Raw genomic sequence first — 21,189 nt, forward strand, 5'->3', positions numbered from 1 at the left:
ATCTGTGTTTATTTCCGATTTACTATTGTAACCGATAACCAAACGATGGTATATTTAGATGAATCATTGTCTATGAAATGTAAGGATTAAATATATATATAAATACTATGCCACAGTCTGATGCATAACATTCGCCCTATAACTCTCCGACCTCTGCAGCAATTCCTCATGCGTCCCCGATCCACACATTTTCCCCCTTCTATCAAGAAAATCACATCCGCCTTGCGGATCGTATGCAACCGATGCGCAATCGCAATGACCGTGATCCCCTTCGCAGCCTTCTCCAGCCCATCCTGCAGCAGCTTCTCGGACTCCGCATCCAACGCACTCGTCGACTCATCCAGAATCAACAGCTTCGGTTTCCGAACCAGCGCCCTGGCAATCGACAGCCTCTGTTTCTGGCCCCCGGAGAACTGGCTCCCGTTCGGCCCGCATAGTGTCTGGTACCCGTCCGGCAAGCCCTGAATCACCTCGTGGATGTTGGCGAGCTTGCACGCCTCGACGATTTCGTCCATTGTTGCCTGGTGGTCTGGTCGTGCTCCAAGGCCGATGTTGAACGCGATGCTGCCTTCGAAGAGGACGCTTTCCTGGGGACTAGCGCTATCGTGTCGCGGAAGGAGACGTCGCGGTGTTTGGTGATGTCCACGCCGTCGACGACGATCGCGCCGGACTCGGGGGTGTAGAACCGTTCTACGAGGGAGATGATGGTTGATTTGCCTGCGCCGCTGGGTCCCACTAGCGCGCAGAACTGGCTTGGCCGGATATCGATGCTCAGGCCGTTGAGTACTTTGATGTCTGGTCGGGCGGGATAGGCAAAGTGCACATCGCGGAGCTGTACGCTTGAGGCTTGGTTGTTTGATATAATGGGCTTTGCCTCGGCCATTGCCTCGGGGTCGTCCGAAACATTCGCGGTAGGGCTGCGCACGTGTCCTTGCATCTTGTCCGAGCCGATCTCGATGAGACTTAGAATCCGGGCCATTGCGGCGCGGGCACTGGAGAGCTCCGGCGCGAGAGCAAACATTTGACTCCAGAGCAGAGCACTGACGAGCAGAGAGAAGACCACGATCAGGAACTGGGTCTGGGTGTAGTTGCCTGCGATGATCTGCTTGGCACCCCACCAGTATGCCAGCGCGTTTACCAGGTTGCCGAGGAAGTAGGTCATTGCCTGCCACAGGCTTGCGTGCACGGTGACCTTGAATGTCTCTTTGCGGGGACCCTTCAGCGATCGCCGATAGGTCCGGAGAGTCTCTTCTTCGAGAGCCAGGGATGCGATAGTCTTGATGGATGTGATGGCTTCCACGCCGATATCGACAGACTTTGTGTATGCGTTTTCGTGCCGCTCCTCAAATTTCCCGAGCACATGGAGCTCCATCAGCCCGGCTCCAAGCAGAAGCGGTACCAGCGCCAGGCAGACTAATGCGATTCGCCAGGCGATGATGTGAGTCAGAATGATCGCCGCGATGAGGTTGACACTGATCGAAAACAAAGTGCCAATGACCGAACCGCTCAAACCAGCCAATGCATTGCCATCCCGGGTAATATAGGACAGAAGCAAAGCTGGTGTGCGGCCCTCGGATTGATGCCATTGCAGGTCCTGCTCGAATAGTGACCTGAACGACAGAACCCGCACCGCGTAGACGATCTTCTCAGAGACCCAGCCAAATCCAGACCAACTGACCACGTTGGCGAAGAATTCAATAATAGCGAGGATGAAGAACATCAGTCCGAAGAAGTTTCCTCTTGACCGGATGCTATCTGCGCTGTGGCAGGGATTTAGACTGCCGACGGTGTTTCCGAAGATCACAGCCTCTCCAGAAAAGGCTCCGCCAACGACACTCGAGCCAAGAAGCGCAAGAAAAATGAACAGCAGGTGAGGTCGCAATGCTGGCGCGTAGCCTTTGGCAAGCGCCCAGAGGGACTTTTTAGGAGTCTCAGGCTCTTCTGCTTCCTCGGAGTCAACAGGAGCTTCGGTTGTCGAGACTGGAGTTTTCTCAGCATCGCCAAAATCGCCGGGGAAAAGAGCGCTTTTCTCAATATCATCCTCACTTGAAGATGCCTGGTCTGACTTGCTGATGCTCTCGATGTTGACTGCTGTTTCATCCTTGCCAGCAAGAGTCTGCAATTTGACAAGTTCCGCGTACGTGCCATTGTTGGCCATGAGTGTTGCATGATTGCCCTGTTCCACGATATGGCCCTTATGCATGACGATAATATTGTCCGCACCGGTGATTGTGGATAAGCGATGGGCAATCGTGATGATAGTCCTGTCGGTGGCAATATTGGAGATTGCGCGCTGGATGCGCTGTTCGCTGCGTGAATCCAGAGACGCCGTAGCTTCATCGAGTATGAGCACTGCAGGATCCTTGACGAGAGCCCTGGCAAGCGCAACTCGCTGTTTCTGGCCACCACTGATCAACCGTCCACTGGAGCCCACGACTGTTCCGTATCCGTGTTGTAGCGCACTGATGAAGCCGTCTGCATCCGCAAGTGAGGCAGCGTTTGTCACCAAACCAACGATTTCAACGACATTGGGACCCCGCGCCTCTGCTGCAGCGGTCAAGTCCTTGCCATTCCTGACTTCACTGGCGAGGTCGGCTAGGTCAGTACTCAACAGGGTTGTCTTCAGGTGTGCATGGCTCGGATTGCTGGAGTTGATCAGCCCATGGGCAATGTTCTCTAAAAGCGATCGGTCAAGTAGAGAGGGCTCCTGCTGAACCAGGCTCAGAAAGCTTCTCAAGTCACGAGGGTTGATATCACGCAGGTCGTGGCCGTCGAAAAGAATCTGGCCCTGCGTGGGATCGTAGAGTCTTGTCACCAAGCCCGCAATGGTCGACTTGCCACTGCCCGATAGACCGACAATAGCGGTATGCTTGTTGGCCGGAATGCTAAGACTGATGTTGTCCAGAACGGTGATCTCGGGGCGCGACGGATACGTGAAGGAAACATCCTTAAATTCAAAACCTCCCTCAGCCTGGGTAAGGCGAAGGCCAGAATCGCTCGTACTGTCAATCATCGGCTCGCGGTCGATATCGTCACGCAACTTCTGGAAGGAGGCGACGGCCGCGACGAACAGGTGCAGGAATGGTGCGACTTGACTGAGGAGCAGGGTGGCTGGATTCATGTTAGACTGGCTCGCTATGGAGGATGGGATCAATCCTACCTTCAACAAGAATGAAGATTACTGTAAAGGTAGCACCCACCGTGGCACCGTGAGTATTATCACTCACGGACTCGGCTATCCGTCTGCTTCCCTGCCAGAACGCCAGACCATTGGCAGAATATGCAATAAAATACAACACTCCAGACTGTATGCCAACCGCCGTCGCCTTCTTCAATCCCTCAGTCTCCGCAGCTTTGAGAGCCTTGGAGAATTTCTCCTCCAGCCGCGCATTGGCGCCAAAGGCCTGCACCACAACGGTATTGGAAAGTGCCTCAGAGGCAATAGACGCGGCACTCGCAGCGTAATCCGACATGCGCCCGGTGTATTTCTCGATATAGTGGCTTCCAACGAACGACATCAGAAAGTATGCCGGGATCAACGAGACGAGCATTCCGGCAAGCTTGGCATCTTTGATAAAGGCCACGATGTACGCGGTGATGAAAAAGGACAGACTCGATAAACATATCCCTACTTTCTCCGCTGTGCCGGACCGAATAGCCTGTATGTCGCCATTAAGTCGCGATGCGATCTCGCCGGGGGCAGTTTATCAAAATACGACGGTTCTTGACGGAGGAGGTTCTGTAGATAAGTTTCCCGCAGACGTTGCGCCAGTCGAGCACCGTTCAGGCTCCAGCATGAGAGGTGGACGTAGATTAGAACAAACTGTGCGATAGCCAGATACACGATGATCAGAATCTTGCCGTTGATGTCATGTTGATAGTCGGAGTCAGAGTCTGATGATTCTGACTCGCCGCAGGTCACTGCGTTAAAGTCGTCGAGGAGCTGACCGAACAGAATTCCAATCAAGGGGAACGGGACACCAGAGGCGGCTGCGCTGACAATCCCCAGCAGGAGTCGACCAAGATCAACCTTGGAGGGACTGCCCGCCAGAAGTAGGCGGGGATAGCCCGATAGTTTCTGAACGAGCTTCATGAGGACTCGATGCCTGCTTGCAACCTTGAGCTTGTTACTGTCGCGTGTTGCAGCAGTGCAATGGTGCTGGACCTCATTGAGCACGCGAGACTAGCTTGTCAAAGGTCTCTAACCAAAGAACCATGTTCTGGTGGAAATTTCTCTAATCCCGAGACCGCAGGTAATGATTCTAGTGCCTCTCTGATGCCCGAGAACAGTCAACGGTAAGGTGGATACACACACTGCGTAATGTTACGTAAAACTTATCTGATCCGTAAAAATCGAATCAGATGTCTCGGAGATTTCCGGGATTTGACCCAGTCAGAGTCTCCACTGATTGATAACAATTATCATGCCACCAGATTACTAGAGCATACCTTACAGTACCATACCATACAGTGAAATTCAGTCATCTTGTATACCTGTATCATGATGGTACCTCTCTGCCATCTACAGCATCCACTCCCACGCATACCCTTGTCAGTTGTAGTCTGTACCAGTGTAAGTCGCTCTGTATTTGATGAGAGTCATGTCGTCGTCTTGACTAGTAACCGTTGTCAACGTCGTCTGCCGCGTATCGGCGCTGGAAGGAGTCCACACCATCTTTAGCTAACAGTCCCACCGGTGAGCGTCGCCTGAGTGCATCCCAGCATGGCCGTCTTGCGTTGCCTTGCATTTTGCCAGGTCGGGAGGAAGTTAAGTTGAAAAGCATGCGGAAGACGCTCGGCCCACGCTGATACTACCGCTTTTGTGTCAATCTATAACCTCCCCTTCCTCTTTTCCCTCCAGTGTGTGTGACAGCACATTGTTCGATTCCTTCAAAAATGCTGTCGTCCTGGCAGAAGAAGTTCTTCCAGTCTCCGGAGCACCCTCCAGTTGAGGGTACTGCCATTCCTAGGGACGATGGAGTGCCGAACCCAGAGACTGTCACATACCCGGATACCAAGCACCCTTCTGAAATCGTCAATCATGATGCAAGGGAGATGCTGCCAAATGAGGAGGCTCAAGACGGTGTCACTCAGGCTGAAGCTATCACACTCACATGGTCCAAGACATCTCTGGGAGCTGCCTATTGCCTGTGAGTCCTACACGATCTATGTTCTGAGGATAACACTGACCTACGTCAAACAACAGCATGTGGCTCCTGTACCTTGTCAATGGCCTCCAGTCCTCCATTACCGGCAACCTGTCTGCCTACGTGACCAGCGGTTTCGAATCCCACTCTCTGATCCCCGTTATCTCCATCGTCTCCAGCGTTATGTCGGCGGCAACCTACATGCCGCTGGCTAAAGTCTTGAATCTCTGGGATAGATCTATTGGTTTCCTGATAATGGTGGCTTTTGCTACTCTGGGGTTGATCCTCTCTGCAACGTGTCACGACATTGGAACCTACTGTGCCGCACAAGTAGGTCACCCTTCTCTTCTAACTAAGCACCAGACTGACCATTGCCAAGGTATTCTACAGCGTCGGCTTCGCCGGTATCATTTTCAGCGTCGATGTTATTACGGCCGATACATCGACACTTCGCGACCGAGGTCTCGCCTACGCCTTTACTTCCTCTCCCTATATCATCACTGCGTTTGGGGGCCCTGCTGCGGCGGAGCACTTTTACGATTCGAACTGGCGATGGGCGTATGGCTGTTTCTCTATCGTTTTGCCCGTCGTTGCCCTGCCCATGTTTTGCCTGCTGCGCTGGAATCGGCACAAGGCAAAGAAGAGCGGTCTTTTGAAGGCCAAGCCCGGCAGTGGCAGAACGTGGATGGAGAGTATCAGGCACTATATCATCGAGTTTGACAGTAGGTCTTCTTGAGCGTTTGTGAGGATTTGCATATTAACATTTGCTAGTACTCGGTGTTTTCTTCCTAGCTGCCGGACTTGTACTTTTCCTCCTGCCGTTTTCCATTGCTGGCTCCACCGAGGATGACTGGAAGTCGGCCTCGATCATCACCATGCTCGTGATCGGTCTCCTCTGCCTGGTTGTCTTCGCTCTAGTCGAACGCTTCGTTGCACCCGTCCCCTTCCTCCCCTGGGCTCTGCTGGCCTCTAGAACCGTCCTCGGTGCCTGCATGGTAGACGTCTGCTACCAGATCGCATACTACTGCTGGTTCAACTACTACACCTCATACCTGCAGGTCGTGTACGGCACCAGCATGACAACCGCAGGCTACATCAGCAGCATCTTCGACGTCGTCTCAGGAGTCTGGCTATTCGTTGTGGGGTTCCTAATCAAGAAAACCAACCGCTTCCGCTGGCTCCTCTTCATCGCCGTCCCGCTCTACATCCTCGGCGTCGGGCTCATGATCTACTTCCGCAGACCCAGCTGGTCCGTCGGGTACATGATCATGTGCCAGATCTTCATCGCCTTCGCGGGCGGCACCATGATCATCTGCCAGCAGGTTGCTGTGCTCGCGGCGTCGGACCACGACCACGCTGCTTCCTCGCTTGCCTTCCTGAACGTGTTTGGCACGATGGGAGGCGCTGTGGGAAGTAGTATCTCCGGTGCGATCTGGACGCATACGCTGCCTGGTGCGCTGCAGCGTCTGCTTCCGGAGTCGGTGAAGGCGGATTGGGAGACAATCTATGATTCGCTGGAGGTGCAGCTTAGCTATGAGAGGGGGACGCTGGTCCGCCAGGCTATTGCTCTTGCGTATGCTAGTACGCAGAGCAAGATGTTGATTGCGGGGACGGCTATCATGGCGCTTTCGCTCATTTGGATGTTTGTTATTCGGGATATCAAGCTTACCAAGACGCAGACCAAGGGAGTGTTGTTTTAATTCGACGTTTGTTGCTGCCAGATGAGCTTAAAAAGGGAGGTTGGGAACTTTGAGTGGGAGGACTGGTCATGTCCATTACGATTATTAATGATGTAGGATATCATGGGTGGCCTTTCACCTGAAGACGGATACAGTTAGATGTGAGATGAGGGTAATGGAAAGACACCGAAGAGTTATGTGGAATATAATTTAATATTTTATCAGAGTTGCTCAGCCCAAATCCTCTCACTTAGAAGAGACTCCTCTATGGAGCAATTAGTCCCTCAATAAAGCCATCGACACATAGCGGGGAGCAACTTCAATCAAACTGAATATCTCAATGAGTTCATTTCTCTCATGCTGAAGCATTGACATACCATACACTCATGCATGATTCAATGGTACAATCGTAAGTGACTCTGGCACTATGTAGATTTCCAAGGCCCTCTGGCCAGAACAATCATAGACTGTCCCTTACTTCTCAATGATAGTTCATGATCGTGTGATGGGAAAAATTTGTCGCCTTAAGCCTGGAATCCTTTTTCCCTTGGCATCTTGGCAGTGTTATCTGATCAAGGATTTATCTTCGTGTACTTTTGAATTTTGAGTATTACAGGACTCTTCCTATACTAAAAGATTAGGAACCCACAGTAAGTCAGTAATGACAGGATTTCATGGAAATACAAGCTGACGGATATCCACCCATACTATACGCTGTATTTCAACGTGGACCATGATACTAGCGTTGGATACCTGTTTTGATCTGATAAAGACAATGACTTGGCAGTGGGACTAGCTAGGTAATGACTCCTAGTGGACTCGGTGAGCAAATCTTGTTCTGTGACCCCATCCGGATGATGAATCTGCCGTAGTCATCTTATCAATCAGTTCTTGCATCAACCCCACTTCGTCCGACTTCGCTTCCTTAGCGACTCTTCCGTCGTTGTCCACGTGTACAGATCAGATCATGCTATGTGGTGGAGGCATGTTTATTAGCTAGAAGCTAGATTTGCTGCGGCAACTGGAGAAGTCACCATTCATATCCTTTTCTTCAACACCTCGCTTAGTTACTGTGTTTACTCCTCATATCAATTGAGGCCTCTCGGCTTTTACAGTTGATTTCAAGGATCGTTAAAATGGAGTCGATGTTTAGTTCAACTTGCTGAGGTTTGATATCTACCAATACATCACCACGAGCCGTGTACTCAAATGGAAGGCTGCCAATCGACCATCTTATCCTCCAAAATCGACACCTGTCCCGTCCAATCCTCTCTTTCCTGCGCGAATAAATTCCAAGCCTGCTCAGCAATATTCCTCGGGTTCAATGCAGGCGCTGATGAAGACACCTGCCCGCCCACCACCACCAAACCAACATGCACACCCTGCGGGGTGAACGCTTTGTCCAACGACTTGACCAGATTAGCCTGAGCCGCCTTAACCATAGATAATGCGAAGAGTTCAGGGACGGGATCAACAGGCAGCAAGCTACTCGTAACGAGGAAGGATGGACGGTCATTCCCGCTCGTTGCTTTCGCACACAGGAGCGGCATCGCCCATTTCGCTACCGCATAGAGAGCGAGATTCGACACCTGCTATTCGTCAGTATTTGCCCTTCACTATGCAAGAAAGTTTGATCGTACTTTGAAATCCTCCTCAATACCCGAGATCGGAAAATCAAAGAAGGGGCTGGGCGCCACCCGCGCCGCGTTAAAATACACGCATTCCAACGCCCCGAATTGTGCGACCTCGAAGAGTGCCTCTTCCAGACGGCGCAGATCGCTAATATCAACCTGCCAGGTCTGCACGGTGACAACACGGTTGACGCTCGCTGCAGAAGCAAGTACGGTCTCTCGGTCTTTCTCCAGTTGGATGGGGTTTCGTGCGAAGAGAGCAATGTTGTCGAAATATCGCTGGGCAAAGAGGGATGCGACGGAGACGCCGATACCAGGGCCGGAGCCGATGAGGAGAAGGGTTTTATTTGACATTTGTGGTTATGAGGAAGGTGTCTGATGATGTGGACGTATTGAAGCGGGAATGAGATCTGCTTCAGGTCTGGTATTTATTATTCTGCTGAGGTGAGGGTGACTTGACAACTCAATGCTAGCGGCCGCTGGTGGCATATCTTGTCTATTCGTAGAATGATTTGCATCAATTTCAGGGTTTCCGTAGGTCCGTGGTAGCAATCAGGAATAAAAGTCAAAAAGATGTCTCAACCAGTTAGACCCCAAAATCCCGCATCTGAATCACAGTTTAATGTTTGAATATTAGATGCTTGCATTCTCACTGGTGTAGAGGCAATTTGATATTAATATTGTCAGCACTAGCGGCCGCACGGCCGATCCAGCTAGGTGGATCAAGATGAAGGCAACGTAAGGCAAGAAGAATGCACAAGGGAGCTTTCAAGTCTTGCACATTTGTCATTTCAATCCTGCTGTCATCATAGTCTCTCGAGACTCGTCCATAGCTGAACAATAAATAGCTCTTACAGTCTACCGAGGCAAGCTAAACAGGTACTTTTTCAAAAGAAAATAGCATCATTCATGTCGGTGTATGCAGTATCATACGCATTAAGTCACTTGACATCCCATCCTGCGTACAAGGTTACATACTAATCCCTCCTGCTGCACAAACCATACATTCTTCGTCTTCCATTCCTTCTCCAGGTTGTGCAGTCGGATTTCAAACTCCCGCAACAGCTGAGGAATAATCTTATGCATCTCAATAAGCGAGATGTTCTTGCCAATGCAAGTCCGAGACCGCGCTCCAAACGCGAAGAAGCTCTGTTCCATCTTCTTCAAGTGCTGCGGGTCGCTATCAATCCATCGCTCGGGAGTGAATTTGTCAGGGTCAGGGAAGATCCGGGCATCTCGGTGGAGAACCCATGCATTGATCCCAACTATGGTTCCTCCGGGGAAATGCCTGTCACAGATGGTGACCCGCCCTTGGGCACTTCGCGCTCCAGGACCAGACCGACGGATGGATGTAGTCGCATTGCCTCCTTGAGAACGGCCTGCAGATAGGGCAGGTGGTTCATGGATTCTCGGTAGGAGATCGGGTTGCTTAGTTTTCCCTCTCGGTCGGCGTTATCGATCTCAGCGTTCAGCTTGGCCAGGATGGACGGGTTACGAAGGAGGAGGTAGAAGACGGCCCGCAGAGCGATGGCAGTGGTGTCTGAACCGGCAAACACATTCGTCGAAAGATGGACGATGACATCCCGGGTGGAAAGCTTATTGGGATCAGAGGCATGGATGGCCATCCACCGGAACAGCATGTCCTTTCCTGCTTCTGGTTTCTCGGTATTGAGCTCGCCGTCACGCTGCAGCGATGCTCGGGAATTGATGGCCTTGAGCGTGAAATTCAAGACCTGGTTCCATGTCTCCATGCTGGGCATGAATATCGGGAAAAGTGGATTCCCTAGTAACAATGGATGAGCCTCGGGAACCTGGCCACACACACTAGCATACACCAGCATCCCTTGAATCGCTTCAATCATGCCGTCGACGTCCTTTCCCTCCTGTAGAAAGCCGAGTTTCTTGGCAAAGGTGAATTCCCCGACCACGTCAAAAGCGTAGTATTGCAGCCACATGCCCAGGTCGACGGGCTTTTTGCTACTCGCAAATCTCGCCAGCTGATTGATGAAGATCTCGGTGCAGGAGTCTACTGCGGATTCAAGATCGAGCAGCGAGGTCATACTGTAGGCGTTTGCCACAGGCCGCTTTTGCTCACGGTGGAACATCTCGTCGCGGGTGGAGAAGAGGTTCATCTGGGGCTTTTTGTTCCATGATATGCACTGGATGGGATAGAAGCCGGTCTGCTAGCGTCAGTCATTATCATGCCAACTTTTCGGACTTTCTGCCCTAACCTTTGTGAAACCTTTGTTGAGACCGTAGATAATCGGGATAGCACTGGGGTCTCCGACAGATATGTGCTTGGGACCAATGCGCACCAGCGGACCATATTTGCGATGTAGGTCAATGGCTGTATTGTGGTGATCACCCTTCCACACACTGTGCAACTTCCAGAGACGAGTCCATTTGGCGATTGCAGGGCCGGGAAGTCCTGCAAGGCTCCTACGGAAGCGATTGGTGATTAGATGAAGGACCACTACGGCAATTACGACGTATGCGGCGTATGCCTTGAATGACGATAGCGATAAGGCATCCATGCTGGCCTTAACAGGTGAGTTCAGCTTGATGAGTGTGCAGTAATGTTCAAAGTGATCCTTGGCGTCTTATATGCTTGAAAGATGGTAGCACAATATCGACGCACGTTCTCGCATCCGAGGCAGAGATCGGATCGGAAGTCCCTCGGGTGCGACTTGCTTATCAGGTAAATAGACTCTCTGAGCACTGATCAATGGCTATGATGATTGCATGTCTTTCCGAGAGAGGCGAATCCCCCGTGGGGGTATTGCGGAGGCGGGGAAGATCTACAGCCTTGCGCGGGGAACAAGAGCATCGATCAAAGCACAGCCAATCAGAGGTAGCTTGAAGCCCCAGAAACAACTCAACAATTAAACTGTGGGGTAGGAGACTACTGTTAGACTTCAGAATGTGATGTTCCGCCTCAGTAGGGCACTATCCGAATATGCCGGGAAAGGAACTGAGTTAGAGACCTGGTGGCCATAGCGCAGAGCTGAGGAGCGAAGATAATTGGTGAGGGCCATGTCCAAAATCCTGCAACATATGTAATGCAATCTGCTGAAGTGCATGCTCCAGCCTCGAGTATGCGCAATTGCAACCATTCAAGGATTATATTGCACTTGGATTCGACTTGACATGGAGATCACAGATCAACGCTAGCTGCTACTCAAACACTTTTATAGGATGGATGACCGCATCATGTTGTTGGAAACTATTCCACAATATCGATAGGCTATGAATATACCACCGACCGGACTCTCTCCTAAGAAGAGGCGTTACTGCCTTCGATGTCGGTGAAGACATGCTCTACTACTGATCTTCCGCCAATCCCACCATTTTCAAGGAGTCCCTCCAAAGTCTGCCTTCGCTCTCCACATCGTAGGTATGACTGACATAGCTCGGTCCCACGATACTGCCATCCTCATTTCCACGCTCCGCCTCAGCACAATCAGCCATATACTTGCCCCCTTATTCGCCCATTCCTTGCCAATAGCAGCCCACACCGTCGTCGCAGCACCTTGCTCCGGGCTCTTCAAGCTCTTGAGGAGAGCCTTATCCTCTAGCATTCCCGCAACCTGCGCTTCGGGAATGTGCTTCGAAAGACCAGTTAAAATTCCACCAGGATGAACGCTCGTTGCATGGAGCCCGAGAGATCCGTAGCGGCGCTCGATCTCATTGGCCATGTAGATGTTGGCGGTTTTCGATTGCGCGTATGCCACCCAGGGGTCGTAGCCTCCTTTCTCGAAGTTGTAATTGTCCGATGCGTTGATGCCGTTTCGACGATGGGCGGCAGAGGACACATTGACAACCCGAGAATGGAAACCAGGGGTCGTGGCCGCCAGGAGCGCTGGTTTCAACAGCTGGAAAAACAGGAAATGAGCGAGGTGATTGGTGCCAAACTGCAGCTCGTGGCCATCCTTGGTGAATTCAAGGGTTGGCACTGCCATGATTCCGGCGTTGTTGATCAGGATATTGACCTTGTCGGTCTTTGCGAGGATCGTCTTGGCAGCGGCACGTACGCTTTCGGAGGATTCTAGGTCCATTTCGATGAATTGCGTACGGCCCGTTTCAGCAATGTCGGCCAAGGCAGCCTTGGCTTTGGGGACATTTCGAGCTGTCAGGTAGAGCGTTGCTCCAGTAGCGGAAAGGGCGCGCGCCGTTTCAATACCAATACCGGAGGAGGTTCCGGTGATGACAATCACCTTGCCCTCGAGCTTGCCTTCCATTCCTTCATCTTTGACTACTTGCAATGCTGTTGGTCGAGAGTCGCCCGGTCCTTGCGGGCTAGCGTGAGCTGCAGCGTATCGAGACATCTTATAGCGTGGATGGCTAGGATTGGTGTGGAATGAACAGTGAAGGCGTGAAAGCAATGATTGATTCTTGTGCTGATAGATAGATGAAAAGAAAGGAAGAATCTGCATATTTATATCATTTGTATGTCCTTGCGTTCTGGTTCTTCTGCTGCCAGAGCAGAGATCTTTGAAGTTGGCTGACTAGTTTTGCCTCTTTCGGTCTATCCAATAAAGTGGTGATGCACTAAGCCTTAGAATGACCTCTCTCGACTTGCATTTCAAAGTTAACTATAAGAGGGCAGGCTGACATCTTTTACCTATTTTAGTGATGATATGTTAAGCCTTAAAAGCACGTCTTTTCTTTTTAGCCGGCTATTCCTCTTGCTAACAAAGTTGAATATGGGACTGGCTGACGACTTTTACCTCTTTTAGTCTATTGTAATAGAAGGACTATATTCTCCAATCACCTTCTTATCTAGCTTTAATTGGAGATGTGGGCCTGGCTGACTACTTTTTGCCTCTTTGAGAGTATTCCAACAATGTGATGGCACGATCCATGGCTCCACCATCTTTCCGGCTGGTGCCGTAAGTTCAGTATGTGGGGCTGGCTGGCTGACAGATTTTGCCTTTTTCGTCGATAGCTTTTTCCATGCATCTAGATACATCTATCCTTGCCTTTGGTCGTCTAGAAGCTGACTGTTATTTCATCTCCAAGTCGGTCAGCCTCCCAAAATGGATCCTGAAAAGAATTGTGAGGACTGGACAGGCATCGAAAACAGGAAGCAGCGGAAGAAAGTCCAGAATCGGATAAATCAAAGAGCTCACAGTAAGTACACCGCCATCTACGAAGCTTACTTTGTTCCATTTTCGATCTATCTACTGACTGAGTGCATCAGGAAAACGAGTAAGCGAGAAAAAGGCCCAAGATCCAAGATCTGGACGCCGTCCGTACCGAGTGGATCGTTGGCGAATTGCAAATGACAAACCCTCCCAACCCAGGAACACCGAATGGACCTCGACAAACGTGTTGGCAATTCGAACTTCATCTCAGCAAACGGCTGGGCTAGCTATTCTAGCAGAGTCTGACAGATCACCCAACGTCCACTTTCCTCTTCCTGCCGACCATTTACTACGTCTTATCCACTACAATGTATATCGAGCACTTGTTTCCAACAAGGACGTCCTGAGGCATTTTGCGAGAATAATCATAATCACCCCAAGTGATGCTGTTGGCAATCTACAGCCTAGCAGACGACTTTGCGGTGGTCCAACGACCATCCACCCCCTCTCTACGGGCCTTCCAGGTTCACTCTTTCCGACATCGTTACAGATGGTCCATCCTCACTCTAACTGGATCGACATGTTTCCGTTCCCACAAATCCGGGACAATCTCATTCAATGCGAGGACTCTGTTGACGTGGTGGACTTTCTGAGGGATCTCTTTGGAGATATGGTGAACAATAGTCTATCTATCACGCCGGAATCATCTGACCCCTTGCCGACCTCTGCCCAAATGCTACTTCAAGGGGAAGACGATGACGACCCGGTTACTGCTGGACGGAGGGGATTGATTGTATGGGGGGAGCCGTACGTGAAGGAAAGCTGGGAGGCTACTCCGGGGTTCCTCAAGAAATGGGCATGCCTGTTAAAGGGCTGCGAGGAGTTGATTGAAACAAGCAATCGCTGGAGGGCAATAAGGGGAGAAGATCCACTTATTCTAGCTAATTGATTTGCTCCTTCTCTATGGGATTTTGTAGCCCGAAACCTTACAACTGGATTGACCGTGTGCCTGGGATAAAGGCATGTCAGCGCACCACAACAGGTCGAATTCAACACGAGCCTTGTAAAAACAATGCATGTCCGATGGTACTGAAATTAACAGGGTGACAAGAAGAATAGCCCAATGAAAGCGGATTTGTTACCGCCGAGGTGCTTGGCCATTTGGTGCCCGGAATATTATACGTCGGGGAGGCGTCGTTCTCCCTATCGACCCTTAGCTGCAGGTCCGTACCGAATCAAAACTAACCTCCTCCGTGAATCTCCATTGCCTGACAAATCAACACATACCATGCTCACGTTAAGCGCGGCCCTAACTTAACTAACGCATAAGACAGAATGGTGAGGAGAGAAGGGGTGAATAAGGACGAGGGCCATTGCGGCACCGCGGCATCATCCTTGATTTGCATGAGGACTCAGCCTCACTCTCTGCCATAATAAAGAAGGGTCGATTCACCGATTGTTTGTAATGTGCAATGGTCCCGGCCTCTGTCATAACAATCCCTTTGTTCAACACCTCTGCTCAACCTGTCAGCGCGCTAACATTTATCTTGACGCTACTAGGTATGCTACCAGCCAGCTAGTCGTACATGATAGGATATGGAGCGCAGAAAGTCTGCACGTAAGGTCTGATCCTATCACCTACCCTCGATCCATGGCCTAACTGATTCTTATCTTGATAGTTACGCCTGAAAATTACACTCGAGCAATCATCTCGCTCTCAAGGAGATATTCGAGCACTTCAGTCTTCCCGGGAAACAATTATGTCGATATTGCAGAATGGATGCTACAAGATCGCAGTCTTTTCAACCCGGCGAAACCGGAAGAACATGCCATCCATTTCGCTTCCAAGGACGAACAACCCCACGCTTTAGTTGTAGTATACAATAGCGGGGAGCGGAAGTGGGATGTGCAACAATATAGTCAGGAGCAACATGAATTCTTTTGCGCTGCCGGCTCTGTTCCATCAGGAGGATCGGGGCAAATAGTCTTCATTCGAGGCTTCGTATCACCCTCATGGGTGTCGGTTCTTGGGAGCAAATACAATATAGATCCGGAATTCTTCAGACGACATATGGATTTTCTTTCTGGGAGCATTGACAGACATTCATACAGCCTCCCATCACTTGCCAGTTCCTCCAATAACATATTTCGACTTTGTGTGAGCACTCTTCTTCATCGCGACGATTTCGGCGGACAGGATCTCCAATCGCAGCGGTCAGAGCAAGCTACTGAGCTTGGAACATACAAGATTCAACAGCTTGGGTCTAGTAGAGTCCGCTGCGGTGATTCCCTCGTGCGCGAGTACTCCACTGTGTGCTCGTGCTTCTCTGTGATCGAACAATGGATTTCACTCTGTATCACGAAAACAGACAGAGGCTGGGGTGGTAAGAACAAATGATACATACGAGAAAGCTATTTGCTGATATCTGCATTCAGTCATTGCCTGGATGGACCAAGGTAGACCCTTGGAAAAATCTCCTCCAGGACCATGGACAAGTCACATCGAATCCAAGGCTACACCACTACCCATCCTCCAACATCACCCGAAGATGGCATTTCGAACCACCGCCAATCGCCTAGATCCAGATGTAAACGCTTCAGCAGAGGTTCAGCAAAGCACAGCTATTCTACCCTTGCAGTACGATTCATTGATCGCGCTAGTCGACCTGGCCCGCCGCGCGCCTCAAGATCCGCTTTCCATGTGCATCCCTTTGTTTGCGCATGCGGCGTTCTCCGAAGTCCAGTTTCTGAATCTGATGGAGTCCCGAATCCAGATCCAGATAAGCGCCATAGCACAAGGAGTTCCAGCTGACGCGTTGGGAACTCTTCAATACTTCTCCAACATTCTCAACCGACATGCCCAACAACTGAAAGATAGTACTCGCGCACTCTGCAAGTTAGCGGAACGAAGCACGCAAGGGAAGACCTCCGAAACCGAGACGGTCAGAAACGTTGCATATAATGGTTCCAACAGTACGTTTACAGCCAAAGGCCTTTTGGAAGATTACGAAGAACTCCATGTTCGGTGCATCGAGCTGTCAAACATGTGTACTCGGGGCATAAATCTGGCAATGAACAAAGCGACGATTGAGGAATCGCGCAAAGCTATTGAGCAATCTGAGCGACTCAAGAGGTTGACTCTGCTTGCGACGCTCTTCATTCCTCTTAGCTTCAGCTCCAGCCTATTAGGTATGAACATTGATCTCCTTGGGCAGAATGCGGTGAGATTCTGGTGGTTTTTTGTCTTGTGTGTTCCAATCACTCTGTTTGCCTACACCGTCTATCTTTGGGACTCGCATGTTCTGATGCAGTACTGGGTGAGGTTTTGGAAGAGATGTCGCGGTGTTAGGCGAGAGGTGACGTCTGAAAGGAGCGAGAAGGATCCGAGTTATACTGTATGATCTCGTTGTTTCCCTGCTTGGAAAGGCACTGTTGATACAAATACTACGGCGACATCTGTATAGCTATTCTGGCAGGAATATAATTGTGAGGTGGGACTGGTCGGTACGCTGCGCCTTTAAGCATTAAGACAACTTTCTATATGATAAGAAGACGTCAATTAATAGAAAGGAATGGACCCATCCTTATTAACACCCATTTAATGTAAAAACGACACTATCAATAATCAATAATATAAGATGGTGCCACATGCACGAACCCTTGCAGGTCACGTTTCAGTGTATGTGACTACCCCGCATCTAGGGGTGACCGTCTCAACGACTTCATCATCCTTTACTAGTAGTTATTCAAGTCCAGCTTCATGCTCTCCTCGGCCTGAAACGTCTCTCTCTTGAGTATGCTGAGCCATGGTCACAACATGGGCTTTGCAACTACCGGCCACCTTCAGGAATTGCGGGGCCCAGTTGATAATTCTCAGGATGTCGTCGAGTTAAGAGAAATCCACCACCAAGCTCAGTTCGCTACTTCCACTTACACTCGAAATCTAGCATTATTCTCGTTCCTGGCATTGGGACTACCTTGCCGGAGAACTGGCCGTTTGCTAACGAAAAATGGCTCGCGACCCTACCCGACTCCGGGGCTGGGGCCCGCATCCTCGCGTACGAATATGCTTCGCCATTCGCGGGTACCAAGCCTTCATGGGAGTCGATGTTGATGTTAGGCTACGACTTCCTCCAGCATTTAAGTGACGCGCGATCACAATTTGACTCGGATCCGGTAAGTGAATCAGTCTAACTTTGGTTCCTTCGAGCTGTCAGCATGGTTGCTGATGTACCATCTGCAGACCACTAACAGGCCCATTCTGATGGTCTGCCACAGCTTAGGTGGCATTGTAGTCAAACAGGCCTTGTGCGTCGCTAACAAACAGTTTCCTCGGTATGGATCAATTGTCAACGCCATAGCTGGCGTTATCTTCCTAAGCACTCCACATCGTTATGGCGACAAGACCACGAGCTGGAATAGGTTTCGAGATATCTTGGACACAACGACTGGTAGAAACCTCAAAATTCCAAGTGCCAATATTGAGCAAGAAGGCTCTATTCTGCTTGACCTCGCGGATAGATTCGAAGGAATCGCGTTCCGTACTCCCATACTATCGGTCTATGAACTGAGAGAATCGAAGAACAGTTCAACGCCATTGCGCCCAAAATACCAACAAGTCAGTCTCGAGTCTTTGGTTGAGCTTGGATGCTAACTTGGATTCCAGTTGGTCAACCGTGAAGCTTGTTCGACTCATGCGCCAATGGAAACAGTCATTGGCCTCAATCTCAATCATCATGATACATGTCTTTTCACCAAAAGTGTTGGCGGCGAAGGCTTACCCGAGCTGAACAAGTTTATTTACGAGACTTTGCAAAGCGCTGTGGATCTTGTTGCACGTCGACTCGAGGACCGTATGTTACAGAGGTATCGGAAACTGCAGAACGGTGCTAATGGTCTCAGAGGAATATCAATACGCAACGATGAGCGCTTACTCGCCGACTATGAGCGAACTACCACTCAAAGGCGAGCCTGAGATTTAGTGTCACAGGGTCACCATACTGACATTCATTAGTTGAGCAAATGGAGCTGACCGAATGGCCTTCGAACAATGCAACAGAATGGCCATCGAATAGAGCAACTGAAGGAACATCTCTTTCGGGGTTTGAGATGGTATATTCTTCTACACCAAAATTTGAGAATCGGAAAACTCTTCACCTACCTTGTTTCCTTCTGAACACGCATTCAGCAAATGAAGATTTCTGCGGCCGCGAAGATGTGTTGGAGCGTCTTGCGGCCGAGCTCTTGCCTTCGAAGAACATAGTGACAGCGTCGGGCACCGCTCTACGACAATTTGCGCTTTGCGGATTTGGTGGGATAGGAAAGACAGAAATAGCCCGCGAGTTCGCCCGACGTCACAAGACTTGCTTCGATGCAGTATTCTGGGTCGTGGCGGATGAGATTGCGAAACTTGACCACCATTACCAGCAGATTTCGTTAGCATTAGGACTCGAAGATCCATCCGACTGCAAGAGTCAGGTTGTCAGCAGGGAAATTGTGAAGGATGGCTCTCTAATCCCCGAAAGCATCTGTCGGGGTCGGATGAGCTTGTTCAGCCTGGCCAAGCTGGGTCAGAGGCGACCTGGCTGCTTATATTCGACAACGCAGATGACCCAATGATCCTGGCGGACTACTGGCCCCAGGGTAGCGGATCAATTCTTATCACCAGCCGCGACCCACTGGCTAAAAGCATGTTTACGAGAAGACCCTCCGGCCTGGATCTCGGTCCTCTTTCACAGCAAGACAGCCTGTCCCTCTTTAATCATCTCACCACAATTTCCAACGAACCAGAAGACACGGCAGCGCGACAAATCTCCGATGCACTTGGTGGCGTCCCTTTGGCTATCTCCCAGATGGCTGGTATCATCCGCCGACAGGACCTTACCTTGTCAGAGTTCTTCGAGCTGTACACGGATCACGAAGAACATGCCAGTCTTTACGACACAAAATTCGATACCAATTTAGTCACGTATCCTCACTCTCTCTCCACTGTTTGGGCATTTGAGAGGCTGAAGCCTCAAGCGTCACAGTTGCTGGAACTGATTTCATTTCTTGATCCGGATGTCATCCAGGAAGACTTGTTGATGGAAGCGTCGGTGGAACTGCTTTCCGAGGGCGCACCGTTTAAAAAGAGTAACTACATTGAGGCTCGATCCGATCTATTGCAGTCATCGCTAGTCCAAAGAGATAAACAAAAGCAGCAGATCTCGGTCCATCGTATTGTCCAAGACGTAATCTTGGCAACGATGGATGTCGCGAAGAAACGGTTCATGTTCGACAAAGTCGTCCGAATTCTGTGGGCCGACTGGCCATCGGCTATGCCCAAGCCATCCAAGGAGCCAGAGCTACCTCAGCCCAAATCAAGCGGAGGCAGGTTATATGTCGGAAGGTGGCCTGCTTGTGCGGCGATCTATCCCCACGTTCTGAGGATACATCAGCTCTGGTCGTCCATTTCAGGTCTCTCCGAGGCTACCAGGTTGCTGTTCGCAAAGCTACTGACTGAGGCTGCATGGTACGTATAGTTGGTCGGGCCTTTTTCTTACTATATGGTCTAATATTACCAGGTATCAAAAAGAGCGTGGACGGACGAAGCACTTTGACGGCTTCTTCGAAACCGCTCGCGCTATCTGCGACTCCTCAACACACCCCGATCGGGATTCCTTGCTTGCAGATATCCACTTTTACTTAGGAGCTATCGCCATGGATGCGAGCGATTTTGACGCAAGCCGCATCCACAAGGAACGTTCTCTCGATCTAGTCTCCAAAATCTGCCAAGAACTGGGAACTGCAGACGAGAGGTTATATCTCGCCTACGCAGAGCGAGGGATCTCACGCATCCAGGACAGAAGATACGAGGAAGGCGAAACCGACCTCAAGGAGGCGCTGCGAATTCGAAAGGCTCTCGGCAACTACATTCCCCGGTCGGGCGAGGCAAATCTGAGCTGGGCTCTCCTGGCCCAGGACAAGTTGGACGAGTGCAACACGCTTCTCCTGGACAGTTTGGCTGGCAGAGAAAAGGCCCTGGGCAAAAATGATAGGGTGGATGTCCGGACTGGACTGATTCTTTACGCGCTTGGCAACCTCCGTGCTGCGCAAGACCGATGGGATGAGAGCTTTGAATACCACCAGAGAGCGTGGCAACACATGCTTGCTACAGTGGGTGAGAGAGATTTCTATACCGCGAATGTCGCCCATAAGATTGCCGAGCACCTTATCCGCTCGGGCCGGAGCGAAGAGGCGATGTAAGTGCTACCATTTTTACCAAAGTAACTGACCTAATTCTGACTTCTCGTAGTGCTATGATCAACGCAGCGCTGGACATCTGGTCCGTTGATCCAAATGCACACAAGAACGAGATTGCCCGCACAACTTTCCTCAAGGGCAAATTATTCGAGGCGACCGGGAAGATGCAAAAAGCTTCCGTCGCTCTTCGAGTTGCCTGTCGCTTGAGAAAGGAGATTACGAAAGAGGATCGAGAGGTGAAGAGCCTGACGACTAGAGACTTTGACGAGATTGTTGCATTTTGGGCCCGTTGATGAGTCTGATTTTCTGGTATCGAACAGAATGCCAGTAATAAGATCATGAGTTCATGACTGATGTGCTCTACCAAGTTGCAATCCGAGGAAGTAGATCTACAGAGAAGAAGCTT

At 50.5% G+C, this 21,189-nt stretch overlaps 8 protein-coding genes across 8 annotated transcripts; 4 read left to right on the plus strand and 4 right to left on the minus strand.

Moving 5' to 3' along the window:
- Positions 1-53: 53 nt before the first annotated feature.
- On the minus strand, positions 54-4,244 carry P174DRAFT_443451 (ABC transporter ATP-binding protein). Its single transcript, XM_024827830.1, has 10 exons — positions 3,730-4,244; positions 3,161-3,640; positions 3,068-3,111; positions 2,945-3,043; positions 2,858-2,914; positions 2,816-2,833; positions 2,464-2,788; positions 559-2,436; positions 186-538; positions 54-165 (listed from the first exon to the last, which is right to left on the minus strand). Exons 1-10 carry the CDS (start codon positions 4,091-4,093, stop codon positions 106-108), a joined length of 3,678 nt encoding a protein of 1,225 aa, XP_024680053.1. The 5' UTR covers positions 4,094-4,244; the 3' UTR covers positions 54-105.
- Positions 4,245-5,363: 1,119 nt separating this feature from the next.
- Positions 5,364-7,112, plus strand: mirD (putative MFS siderophore iron transporter). Its single transcript, XM_024827831.1, has 3 exons — positions 5,364-5,477; positions 5,527-5,869; positions 5,919-7,112. The coding sequence occupies exons 1-3, from the start codon at positions 5,403-5,405 to the stop codon at positions 6,845-6,847; spliced, it is 1,347 nt and encodes a 448-aa protein (XP_024680054.1). The 5' UTR covers positions 5,364-5,402; the 3' UTR covers positions 6,848-7,112.
- Positions 7,113-7,534: 422 nt separating this feature from the next.
- On the minus strand, positions 7,535-8,811 carry P174DRAFT_392691 (putative short-chain alcohol dehydrogenase; the record flags this gene model as incomplete). The annotated part of the gene is made up of 2 exons (XM_024823567.1): positions 7,535-8,415; positions 8,467-8,811. The coding sequence occupies 2 exons, from the start codon at positions 8,809-8,811 to the stop codon at positions 8,032-8,034; spliced, it is 729 nt and encodes a 242-aa protein (XP_024680055.1). The 3' UTR covers positions 7,535-8,031.
- A 520-nt stretch (positions 8,812-9,331) lies between these two features.
- Positions 9,332-11,127, minus strand: P174DRAFT_443455 (cytochrome P450). The gene is made up of 3 exons (XM_024827832.1): positions 10,689-11,127; positions 9,797-10,637; positions 9,332-9,767 (listed from the first exon to the last, which is right to left on the minus strand). The coding sequence occupies exons 1-3, from the start codon at positions 10,989-10,991 to the stop codon at positions 9,394-9,396; spliced, it is 1,518 nt and encodes a 505-aa protein (XP_024680056.1). The 5' UTR covers positions 10,992-11,127; the 3' UTR covers positions 9,332-9,393.
- Positions 11,128-11,658: 531 nt separating this feature from the next.
- On the minus strand, positions 11,659-13,177 carry P174DRAFT_443456 (retinol dehydrogenase). The gene is made up of 2 exons (XM_024827833.1): positions 11,973-13,177; positions 11,659-11,928 (listed from the first exon to the last, which is right to left on the minus strand). The coding sequence occupies exons 1-2, from the start codon at positions 12,780-12,782 to the stop codon at positions 11,779-11,781; spliced, it is 960 nt and encodes a 319-aa protein (XP_024680057.1). The 5' UTR covers positions 12,783-13,177; the 3' UTR covers positions 11,659-11,778.
- A 239-nt stretch (positions 13,178-13,416) lies between these two features.
- Positions 13,417-14,627, plus strand: P174DRAFT_392693 (bZIP transcription factor). Its single transcript, XM_024823568.1, has 2 exons — positions 13,417-13,587; positions 13,658-14,627. The coding sequence occupies exons 1-2, from the start codon at positions 13,494-13,496 to the stop codon at positions 14,488-14,490; spliced, it is 927 nt and encodes a 308-aa protein (XP_024680058.1). The 5' UTR covers positions 13,417-13,493; the 3' UTR covers positions 14,491-14,627.
- A 445-nt stretch (positions 14,628-15,072) lies between these two features.
- Positions 15,073-17,115, plus strand: P174DRAFT_452776 (uncharacterized protein). The gene is made up of 3 exons (XM_024829110.1): positions 15,073-15,159; positions 15,221-15,925; positions 15,978-17,115. Exons 1-3 carry the CDS (start codon positions 15,138-15,140, stop codon positions 16,940-16,942), a joined length of 1,692 nt encoding a protein of 563 aa, XP_024680059.1. The 5' UTR covers positions 15,073-15,137; the 3' UTR covers positions 16,943-17,115.
- A 166-nt stretch (positions 17,116-17,281) lies between these two features.
- P174DRAFT_513951 (NB-ARC and TPR domain protein) lies at positions 17,282-21,076 on the plus strand (the record flags this gene model as incomplete). Its single annotated transcript, XM_024832036.1, has 9 exons — positions 17,282-17,429; positions 17,489-17,717; positions 17,785-18,159; positions 18,208-18,394; positions 18,444-18,506; positions 18,556-19,037; positions 19,067-20,052; positions 20,105-20,782; positions 20,836-21,076. Exons 1-9 carry the CDS (start codon positions 17,338-17,340, stop codon positions 21,074-21,076), a joined length of 3,333 nt encoding a protein of 1,110 aa, XP_024680060.1. The 5' UTR covers positions 17,282-17,337.
- Between the last annotated feature and the right edge of the window lie 113 nt (positions 21,077-21,189).

This window comes from Aspergillus novofumigatus, assembly GCF_002847465.1.
Source record: "Aspergillus novofumigatus IBT 16806 chromosome Unknown P174scaffold_6, whole genome shotgun sequence".
Classification (NCBI taxonomy): Eukaryota; Fungi; Ascomycota; class Eurotiomycetes; order Eurotiales; family Aspergillaceae; genus Aspergillus; species Aspergillus novofumigatus.